Source organism: Coregonus clupeaformis, chromosome 10, assembly GCF_020615455.1.
Source record: "Coregonus clupeaformis isolate EN_2021a chromosome 10, ASM2061545v1, whole genome shotgun sequence".
Taxonomy (NCBI): Eukaryota; Metazoa; Chordata; class Actinopteri; order Salmoniformes; family Salmonidae; genus Coregonus; species Coregonus clupeaformis.
This window is the reverse complement of record NC_059201.1, coordinates 13,935,349-13,947,641: the sequence shown is the minus strand read 5'-3', so window position 1 is coordinate 13,947,641 and position 12,293 is coordinate 13,935,349. Positions and strand designations below refer to the sequence as shown.

General features: G+C 42.1%; 1 protein-coding gene across 2 annotated transcripts in view; it reads right to left on the bottom strand.

Moving 5' to 3' along the window:
* Positions 1–4,937: 4,937 nt before the first annotated feature.
* Positions 4,938–12,293, bottom strand: part of cpne5b (copine Vb) — a 213,174-nt gene continuing 205,818 nt past the window's right edge. For both annotated transcript variants that reach the window (XM_041887333.2, XM_041887335.2), the window contains 3 exons: positions 11,739–11,796; positions 6,805–6,878; positions 4,938–6,498 (listed from right to left, as the gene is read on the bottom strand). In XM_041887333.2, the coding sequence (XP_041743267.1) occupies positions 6,310–6,498; positions 6,805–6,878; positions 11,739–11,796 (321 nt within the window). In that variant the 3' untranslated portion in view covers positions 4,938–6,309. The remainder of the gene's footprint in view (positions 6,499–6,804; positions 6,879–11,738; positions 11,797–12,293) is intronic.

Genomic DNA, 12,293 nt, shown 5'->3' with positions numbered 1-12,293 from the left:
ACACACACACACACACACACACACACACACACACACACACACACACACACACACACACACACACACACACACACACACACACACACACACACACACACACACACACACACACATACACACACACACACACACACACACACACACACACACATACACACACACACACACACACACATGGATGGCAAGAACAGGCCTATAGAAAAAGGATGGACAGAAAGAGATCAAAACAAATAGAGAACTGATGTTGAGTAGAACAGTAGAACCTGAACATTTTGTACTGGAACATATTTGGCAGTTTACCTGCCACAGGAAATGGCAAATATTCATTTGAACAGATTATCAAATATTTCATGTGAAGTTGACCGCTTATGTCCTGACTTCCCACTTCACTTTAGTGCTTTAACAGGATCACTCAGCCTCTCTCTCTCTCTCTCTCTCTCTCTCTCTCTCTCTCTCTCTCTCTCTCTCTCTCTCTCTCTCTCTCTCTCTCTCTCTCTCTCTCTCTCTCTCTCTCTCTCTCTCTCTCTCTCTCTCTCTCTCTCTCTCTCTCTCTCTCTCTCTACCTCCCCCGCTCCCTCCCTGTCATCTCCTCCATTTCTCTCTCTGACTGTGTCCATTAGCTCTGGCCCTCTGAGTGGGGAAACGGTTTTAAAGCGTGTGCCACTCTCACATGAGTGGCAGTGTGGTCGAGTGGTGGTTCAAGGGGTTTTTCAGGGGACAAAACCTGATGCAACCCAAATGCATCCCCTGAAATCTCCCAATTTCTCTGTTATAAAGGAAGATAAATGATCTGGAGTTTATTTTGTGTAGAAAGAACAAGAGAAAAAGTGAAAATAGGAGAGCAAATTTCACTGTGAGTTCACAGCTTTGGCCAGGTGTTGTTCATAAATTATATATGTGTGTGTGTGTGTGTGTGTGGATATATGTGTGTGTGTGTGTGTGGATATATATGTGTGTGTGTGTGTGTGTGTGGATATATATGTGTGTGTGTGTGTGTGTGTGTGGATATATATGCGTGTGTGTTTGCATCCTCCACTGGCTCATCGCCTTTATTCAGACCGGAGGAGGTTGGTGGGAGGAGCTATAGGAGGACGGGTTCATTGGAATGGCCGGAATGGCGTCAATGGAACGGAGTCAAACACGTTGTTTAGTAAATATGATTATGTAATATTTTCTCCACTAAACAGAATCTTGTACACCGTATCAACAGAATAGAGTGCTCCTCATGTCTCTATCCAAGTTTAAATGTCTGACAGTGACACCCAAGGACCTTCAAATTCATTAGAAGCATTCCCTTTTTATTTCCATGGTGTGGCTGTGTCAAAAGCTATCTGCTCGTTGGTGTCAGGAAGCTTCTAAACAAGACACAGGGACAGTAGCGCAGCACTCAGGAAGTTGTCACATCAAGGTCAAGGGTCAGACAACAACAGTGCCTGGACGGCTGGGCAGCTGAGCTGTTGGGTGTCTGGGCTGTCATACATCTGGTCACACACATCTCTGCCCTACCCTGATTCACACTTGGACAGGGCAGAGATCTGGCACATCAGGTTCAAGGGTCACCCATTAGCCCAGGCATAGGAACACTGAGTTATTGTCTTGTCTGGCCCTTCAACTAGATGTGCCATCTCCTGAGTGTGGTGGTACTATCCAGGTTACTCCTCAACGTGGCCAAGGTCAACGCGGCTGGGTGGCTTGGCTGTCATACAGCAGACCACACTTTGGGCAGGTCAGAGATCTAGTCTGGCAGAACAGATATAGAGGGGTTAATGTGGTGTTCTGGTGACAGAACTATGAAGGTGTTCAGTTTTTCTGTGAAAGTGTTAGAGTTCTGGGAAACACGACAACAGCCCTGAGCTGAACCAGGGAAGCCGGTCACTGGACTCTGGTGTTAGTGTCAATGAGAACAGACATTCTTTATAGGACCTTTTTTTAAGGAATGACCCCTTTAGGTCGATGGGAGATTTGGCCACGTGAGACCAATCAACTTGTAGACCTTTCCTGCAGTCAAATGACCTAGTGGTCTCATGGGTGGAATGTTATTAATATTCTTCATAATTTCATAATTAATAAACATTATTTCAAAAAAGCAGCCGAAAATGCGGTGTTTCCGGTTTTGTTATAATTCAGTCTTCTGTGATGTATATCTAGTGTAATATTGGGATGCAAACTCAAAATGTTATACATTTCAACTCATGGTACAGGTGTCTTCTTTTAAGCCCATAACCATGTGTGTGAGGTGTATACTTTTGTTTCAAAGTAGATTTGTTTAAGACTACCAAGAAACACTCTGTGTGACCCTGATTTAGCCCACTGCAGTAGAAGGGTTAAGTCAACTGTTCAGAGGCTAAAATATTTGAATTAGCTTCATAAAACAAATCATTGTCGAATTATTTCACAATTTGTTGTAGGAAGGACTACAGTATATTGTTAGTGGCGAAACTTCTACAGTCTATACAGTACAGTCTGTTGAGCTTCAGTTAAATAACTAATTGGGACATCAAAGTACAGGACCCGAACGGAACCGAGGACAATCAGACCCGGACCCGAACGGACCCGAGGACAATCAGACCCGGACCTGAACGGACCCGAGAATAATCAGACCCGAATCCGATGGACCCGATAACAACCAGACTTAGACCCTACCCGTACTGTAACGGGCCCGGGTCTAGACCAGACCCGATTGGACCTGAGTAACAACAAAAACATGTTTATCAGCCAAGTTGCTCTTCTGGTTAACGAATATGTCTTTATATGTTGCCTAAGCCTTATATAAGTCAATAAATCTTATTAGAGTAAATTAAATATGCTGCAGGCAATGCAGAGCTGTGGATCGTCAGCTTTAGTTACATAGACCCTGAGACCCTATGACAATGAAACAGGACCCAACCTGTTGAATTTTGGACCTGCTTAGGTCTCGGGTATTCGGGTGGACCAGTGAAGACCTCTACATCAAAGTACGACTCTCCAACAACTTATATAAAAGTAGTAATTTGTTCTTTATTAATTGTAATTTAAGGCAATCCAATGAAAGCATTTCACAACCCACTGTATGACAACGATCATGTACAATTAAAACCGCTTCAAATAAAAAAAAGGGGGACCATGCAATTTAGAAACCCAGAGAGTTAAACAACAAAGATGAAAAGAGGGGTGTAAAAGAACAAGATCAAAAAATATTAACAATGAACTGTGTGCAACATGCTGGTCGTCTACAGTTTCCCCACGTGTGATATCTCCTATCAAGAGAGCTCACCCTAACAACAGAAATGGCCAGGCACGAGAGAGAGAAGAGAAAGCAAACAGTCCACTGAACTTGCTGCCATTATATGGCACTAACATGCACACAATCCGGATAAGATGGTGTCTATGTTACAGGTTGGCATGGAATATAAAAACACTGTCTTGTATTTGTAACCCAGGTGAGTGGATGGATGTACAGTACACAATATGGCAACCCTACAGATCAGGATTTGAGGAGAGACGCTGTCTTTCTATATAGAAACATAACTACTAGAATGAACATCCCTATTCAAGTCAATGCGCAATTCTATTCATTTTATTGTAGTGTACTCTGCAGATTAAATGGCTTATCATCACACACATTCCAGAAAAAAGATATATATATATATATAATATATCAATACGATCATCAACATCTCCATAAAAGAATAAAACACATACTCTGGAAGTACCAGCACACCTTTAAGGAATAGAATAAAGTGCTTTCCTTAAAGTTGATCGGGAGGAATATATGTATTGTTCTAAAGTACTCTAATGATTAAACACACACTCCTGATACTCTATGTCTACGTCACTCAATAAGGAGAAAACCAAGCTATAGAATTCACTGTACATACAGTACATCATGTACCCTTCGTCTTTACCCCCCATGTATTATACACAACAATGTACAAGCCAGCTTCAGCCATTTCCCCCATCTCTCTAAATGTGATCCCCCCCCCCCCCCAACCCATGCAGTCCTCATGGATTCTAACTCCAACAACTCCAACACAACTCTTAAGAGGAGGGAGTTGTGTATAGGGTGGCAATATTCCGTTAACTTTCCAAAAATTACCATTTTTGGGATATAGTTACCGCAATTATGCAACCCTAGTTCTTTATCAGGCTTGGTTGGAATGCTGTCTACAGTATGATTAAGGCCTACAGAGTATTGAGCTAGCTGAGGAGATCTGTCTGTCTGTGTGTGCTGCCCTGTGGGTGTCCAGACTGTGTCTATACATCTCAGCTTGATTTAATTTGAGCATGGCTTCATCTGATTATAATACAAGAATGGCTTGTTCTCAGGGAGCAGAGAGGCTCTGCGCGGACCAGAGAGAGAGGCGGGGGGAGGGGGGGACGACTGTAAAGGACTGGTGGGCGAGTTATTGTTAATTTATTGTAGAATGATTGTTGATCATGAAAAGGATTCAATAGAATGAAATATTATTCAAGTGGATACATTTACTGTCTTTATCCAGAGAGGCTTAATATCAATAAACAAAAACCCATTCACTACGGAAAGAGAGAGATGGAAAGAGATAGAGAGATGGAAAGAGATAGAGAGATGGAAAGAGAGAGATGGAAAGAGATAGAGAGATGGAAAGAGATAGAGAGATGGAAAGAGAGAGATGGAAAGAGAGAGATGGAAAGAGATAGAGAGATGGAAAGAGATAAAGAGATGGAAAGAGAGAGATGGAAAGAGAGAGATGGAAAGAGATAGAGAGATGGAAAGAGATAAAGAGATGGAAAGAGAGAGATGGAAAGAGATAGAGAGATGGAAAGAGATAGAGAGATGGAAAGAGATAGAGAGATGGAAAGAGAGAGATGGAAAGAGAGAGATGGAAAGAGATAGAGAGATAGAAAGAGATAGAGAGATGGAAAGAGAGAGATGGAAAGAGATAGAGAGATGGAAAGAGATAGAGAGATGGAAAGAGAGAGATGGAAAGAGAGAGATGGAAAGAGATAGAGAGATGGAAAGAGATAGAGAGATGGAAAGAGAGAGATGGAAAGATAATAAAATATGAGTAGTAGATATTTTTGTGCTTTCTAATTGAGTAATGATATGTATATTTACAATATCTTTGACTGATCCCAAATATGACCTGGTCAACTATCAAAACCAATACTTATGATGATGTATGTTAGAGTTGTGATTATGTATGTCACAGTTATGAGGATGTCACAGACAGGTTATAGCGTGTCCCAAGTCCCAACACTGATGTGCATAGTTACATTGCTGTGGTGGTTGTTAAGCTATCTCTCCCTTGTGCTTTACCATATTGTTATCTTCTAACTAACTGTGTTGTAGAGAAATCTAAACTGGGAAGGTACGTATAAATAATTGTTCAAAACCAAATACAAATTCATTATACATCCTTATATATCCATGCCACTTTGATACATTATAAATACAGGCATAAGGGGACATTTCATCCTACACAAACATGCTTTGAAATGTAAAGCAAGAGAAGAGTCGATAACTTATGGGAGTGTGAAAATGAAGAGAAGCAATGAAACAAAAAAGACGTAAAGAGAATACTTTTCCTTTCTTCACCAGGGATGATAAAGCTACAAATCAATATTTGGACATGTCTGAGGCCCAAAACAAATTAGAATGATGAAGCTACAAATCAATATTTGGACATGTCTGAGGCCCAAAACAAATGAGAATGATGAAGCTACAAATCAATATTTGGACATGTCTGAGGCCGAAAACAAATTAGAAAACTGATGGAAAGGGTTCTAAAAACATCACCACCTTAACACACACACTCTAATACACCAATGACTAGCAAGATCAAAGGTTGAAGGTGAGAGGTCAGAGTTCATATAAGGGTTCCACTTGTCCCGTTACAGTTAGAAGACCACTCCACAGACAGGCACAAGTTTCAACCACAACATGACCCCTCGACCACACCTGCTCTCAAACAAGACAAGAAAAAACAGTCACTGGCCCATGTATGTTGATAAAAAGACAATTCATAGATCACCAAGTCCTTGTATGGTACAGCAACCTATAGTCTCTCCATGGCAGTCTCTCTTTTCCTCCAGAGAGACAAACAGAATAGATAGAACCACAACTAACAGAAACACTGTCTTCCCCAGTCCTGAGAGGTATCTATCTGGGAGAGTTCTGACACAAACTCCTTTCGCTTTAACAACTTCCTCTTACATCACTTCCTGTCCCAATGTTCCAATCAGGAAGTAGATGGAGAGTTCCCCTCCCAGGATTCCTAGGGGTTGCAAATCTTTGACGCCGTCTCTCTCATCAGTACTCAGTGTAAAGGTGTGTGTGTGTGTGTGAGGTGGTCAGATCTGTGTGTGGTGTGTGTGTCCGGAGGGTGTGTAGGGGGGCGGTGCAGGGTTGGGTTTGATGCCCCGACTCTTCATATAGGAGATGAACTGATCAGGGATCTCAGCCAGGACGTCCTTGGCTAGCCGGGCCATACTGAGGACATGGTTCCCTGTGCGATCCATGTAGTCTCTGAACGGGACAAACTGATAGCGAGAGAGAAAATACCTTATGACAACTTCTCATAACTTCTTATTAATAAGACATTATAAATAAACACTTAACATTTAAATGAATGCTTAAAAACTCCCACAATACCCCTCACTGGATAAAGACCTCCTAGGGAAAGTCATGACATTTCAACTGGTCAAGGTAAGCTATGTTTGTTCATAGCTGTGTTCATGGCCTGTGTGACTTACTAAAGTGTGTGTGTGTGTGTGTGTATGTGTGTGTGTGTGTGTGTGTGTGTGTGTGTGTGTGTGTGTGTGTGTGTGTGTGTGTGTGAGAGTTACCTGGACAATGTCTCTCTCTGCCAGCTTCCCTCTGGAAGAGATTCTGATGTCATCACCATCCAACTCCACCATGGCTGCAGGGTTAAGAGAACACACACACCAAACACACCAAACACACACCAGACACACCAAACACACACCAAACACACACCAGACACACCAAACACACACCAAACACGCACCAAACACACACCAGACACACCAAACACACACCAAACACGCACCAAACACACACCAAACACACCAAACACACACCAAACACGCACAAGAACACTTTTAACATCAAATCAAGCAGCAGCTATTCTTCCTGGGCTCCACAACAAACACAAGACATGACAAGTAACAAAACACTGATGATACACTGATAGACAAGGACAGTCACACAAATGTAAAATACAACAATATACAAACAATACAACTAAAAAACAATGTGTGTGTTTGTGTGTGTGTGTTTGTGTGTGTTTGTGTGTCCCCTCACAGTCCCCACCGTTCTATGAGATGTGGTTTAATCCATTTTTTTATGTTGCTGTTTGCGTGAGTAATTGGAGATGGAAGGGATTTCAATGCTATCATGGCTCTCTATAATACTGTGCTTTGCCGTGAATTCGTTTTGGACGTGGGGACTGTGAAGAGACCCCTGGTGGCATGTCTTGTGGGTGTCTGAGCTGAATGTTATTTAATTATGCAGACAATCTTGAATTTTCATCACAGTAATATTTCTCATAAAAACTACTAGAGAAGCAGTTAATCTCTCGTCAACCCTCAACCGGGAAAGACTGGCATGCATGTTGTTGATGTTAGTTCTGCATGTGCGGTTAATGGCAAGGTGTGCTGCTCTGTTTTGAGCCAGCTGCAGCTTTGCTAGATCTTTCTTTGCTGTACTTGACCATATTACCGGACAGTAATCAAGACGGGACAAGACCAGAGCCTGAACAACTAGGACAGTTGATTTCTGTGTCAAAAACGCAGAACATCTTTTTATAACAGACATACTCCTCCCCATCATTACAACAACTTGGTCTCATTGAGATGAAAATCTCATTTTCAAGAGCAATGATGAACTTGATGAAATACAATTTCTGTGATTTGAGCATTTTCAAGTGTGTGTGTGTGCCTAATAAATAAAATAAAATAACATTGTATTGGTCACATGCTTCGTAAACAACAGGTGTAGACTAACAGTGAAATGCTTACTTACAGGCCCTTCCCAACAATGCAGAGAGAAAGAAAATAGAGAAATAATAGAAAAGTAAAACACGTAATAATACAAGTAATAACAGATACACAATGAGTAACAAAAACGTGGCTATATACATGGGGTACCAGTACCGAGTCGATGTGCAGGGGTACGAAGTAATTGAGGTAGATATGTACATATAACTAGGAATAAAGTGACAGATATTAAACAGTAGGAGCAGCGTATGTGATGAGTCAAAAAGTTAGTGCAAAAAGGGTCAATGCAGATAGTTAAATAGTTAACCACAGCTACCCGGACAAACTATTTAGCAGTCTTATGGCTTGGGGGTAGAAGCTTTACCGGGTCCTGTTGGTTCCAGACTTGGCGCTTGCCGTGTGGTAGCAGAGAGAACAGTCTATGACTTGGGTAGCTGGAGTCTTTGACCGTTTTTAGGGCCTTCCTCTGACACCGCCTGGTATAGAGGTCCTGGATGGCAGGAAGCTCGGCCCCAGTGATGTACTGGGCTGTACGCACTACCCTCTGTAGCGCCTTGCGGTCGGATGCCATGCAGTTGCCATACCAAGCAGTGATGCAGCCAGTCAATGGATGGCCCATGCCAAATCTTTTCAGCCTCCTGAAGGGGAAGAGGCGCTGTCGTGCCCTTAGTGATGTGAACACCTACGAACTTGAAGCTCTCGACCCACTTCACTAAAGTCCCGTCGATGTGAATGAGGGTGTACTCAGCCCTCCATTTCCTATAGTTCACGATCACCTCCTTTTCCTTGCTGACGTTGAGGGATAGGTTGTGGATCTGGCACCACACTGCCAGGTCACTGACCTCCTCCCTATAGGCTGTCTCATCGTCATGAGTACAGGAAGGGACTAAGCATGTACCCTTGAGGGGCCCCGGTGTTGAGGGTCAGCGTGGCGGATATGTTGTTGCCTACCCTCACCACCTGGGGGCGGCCCGTCAGGAAGTCCAGGATCCAGTTGCAGAAGGAGGTTTTCAGTCCCAGGGTCCTTAGCTTAGTGATGAGCTTTGAAGGGGACTATGGTGTTGAACACTGAGCCGTAGTCAATGAACAGCATTCTCACATAGGTGTTCCTCTTGTCCAGGTGGGAAAGGGCAGTGTGGAGTGCAATAGAGATTGTGTCATCTGTGGATGTGTTGGGGCAGTATGCGAATTGGAGTGGGTCCAGGGTGTCTGGGATGATAGTGTTGATGTGAGCCATGACCAGCCTTTCAAAGCATTTCATGGCTACATATGAGAGTGCTACGGGGCGGTAGTCATTTAGGCAGGTTACCTTGGCGTTCTTGGGCACAGGGACAATGGTGGTCAGCTTGAAACATGTAGGTATTACAGACTGGGTCAGGGAGTGGTTGAAAATGTCAGTGAAGACACTTGCCAGCTGGTCAGCGCCTGCTCTGAGTACATGCTCTGAGTACATGCTCTGAGTACATGCTCTGAGTACATGCTCTGAGTACATGCTCTGAGTACATGCTCTGAGTACACGCTCTGAGTACATGCTCTGAGTACAAGCTCTGAGTACACGCTCTGAGTACATGCTCTGAGTACATGCATATGTTTATTAATTGATGTTTTAATCACTTTATTTTCCCTCTTTCTTGCTGGCAAACCACAAACATGTTATTTTCATAAGCTCTTCAGATTCTACCACCTACAGGAACCACATTAATGTTGAGATGACCTGTCTCAATTCTAATCTATTCTTCCTGACGATAGAGTATCTAATAATCATCAGCTCGTTAATCAGAACTCTACTTGGAATTCATAAGAACTCCTAAGAACCCTGATGAACCCAGCCATTAGCCCTGACCACTTCAAACTACATTACACTAAAACCCACTCAACCCCATACTCCGATACTTTCCTCTGCAAGCAAGCACGCTCTCTCTCTCTCTCTCTCTCTCTCTCTCTCTCTCTCTCTCTCTCTCTCTCTCTCTCTCTCTCTCTCTCTCTCTCTCTCTCTCTCTCTCACGCTCTCTCTCACTCATTCACTCACTCACTCACTCACTCACTCACTCACTCACTCACTCACACACTCACACATTCACTCACTCTCTGACTCTCTCACTCTCTCACTCCTCTATTGAATCAAAATGAATTGCTAATTGGCTTGCAGGTCATTCGTCTGACTAATTGCTAGAAATGAGAGCAGAAGCACAGCACCTGGCTTCTGCATGTGTGAATTGTATACATTTAATCAGTTAATCATCGACTCGCTCTCAATCATTGAGCTTTCAGGGCAGGCTAATGGTGGTGATGAGAACGTGGAACGGCTGCAAAGTGCCTTTTGATTAGTTGTCTGAATGTATTAACGATCAGTGTCATACATTAAATAATAGATCAGCAGATCTGGGTAAAGTTTAAACAATAAATATCAGATAAAGGTTTAAACATTAAGTTTAAACAGGTCTTTATAAAGTTTTAGGTCCAGCACTCGGAGAACAGCCAATGTGATTATTGAGCAATAATTCCTTGATATTGGTATTGAAAACTACTACAACAACAGGTATTGTAACCTACAACAACAGGTATTGTAACCTACAACAACAGGTATTGTAAACTACAACAACAGGTATTGTAAACTACAACAACAGGTGTTGTAAACTACAACAACAGGTATTGTAAACTACAACAACAGGTATTGTAACCTACAACAACAGTTATTGTAAACTACAACAACAGGTGTTGTAAACTACAACAACAGGTATTGTAAACTACAACAACATGTATTGTAACATACAACAACAGTTATTGTAAACTACAACAACAGGTGTTGTAAACTACAACAACAGGTGTTGTAAACTACAACAACAGGTGTTGTAAACTACAACAACAGGTATTGTAACCTACAACAACAGGTATTGTAAACTACAACAACAGGTATTGTAACCTACAACAACAGGTATTGTAACCTACAACAACAGGTATTGTAAACTACAACAACAGGTATTGTAAACTACAACAACAGGTATTGTAAACTACAACAACATGTATTGTAACCTACAACAACAGTTATTGTAAACTACAACAACAGGTGTTGTAAACTACAACAACAGGTGTTGTAAACTACAACAACAGGTGTTGTAAACTATAACAACAGGTATTGTAACCTACAACAACATGTATTGTAAACTACAACAACAGGTATTGTAAACTACAACAACAGGTATTGTAACCTACAACAACAGGTATTGTAAACTACAACAACAGGTATTGTAAACTACAACAACAGGTATTGTAAACTACAACAACAGGTATTGTAACCTACAACAACAGGTATTGTAACCTACAACAACAGGTATTGTAAACTACAACAACAGGTATTGTAAACTACAACAACAGGTATTGTAAACTACAACAACAGGTATTGTAACCTACAACAACAGGTATTGTAAACTACAACAACAGGTATTGTAAACTACAACAACAGGTATTGTAACCTACAACAACAGGTATTGTAAACTACAACAACAGGTGTTGTAAACTGTAAGTGAAATGGTTTCAGGTCCAACTGCAGTATGTGTAGTAATGTTGTAATGGTCCTCTGTAGCTCAGTTAGTAGAGCATAGCACTTGCAACGCCAAGACAGTGGGTTCTATTCCCGGGACCACATGTACGTAAAATGAATACACTCATAACTGTAAGTTGCTTTGGATATAGCATCTGCTAAATGGCATACTATATTATTCATAGTAATAATGTTGTGAAAAGGAGATGTAGCTACTTACCGTCAAACTCAGCCTGTCCCACTCCGACGATGATGATGGACATGGGCAGTTTAGCCCCCTGAGGAGAAGAACAGGAAAACACCATTACGTATACACGCTCTGCTAAAAACCATTACATTACTGTAACCAGTACACAGTAACATAATCCATGTTCTGATGATCATTCAACACAACCAACAACTCTTAACATGACCAAATTCACAGCTCTGAACACAGGCACATCACAGCTCTGAACACAGGCACATCACAGCTCTGAACACAGGCACATCACAGCTCTGAACACAGGCACATCACAGTTCTGAACACAGGTATATCACAGCTCTGAACACAGGCACATCACAGTTCTGAACACAGGTATATCACAGCTCTGAACACAGGCAGATCACAGCTCTGAACACAGGCACATCACAGCTCTGAACACAGGCACATCACAGCTCTAAATAAAGATGTGCAGAAGACATGGGCCATAGGTTTACTCGGTCTCTGCAGAGACCAATGGGTTTATCCCTCCATCTACAGTACATGCCCTACCACACGAATCCAAGAGGGCAGTCG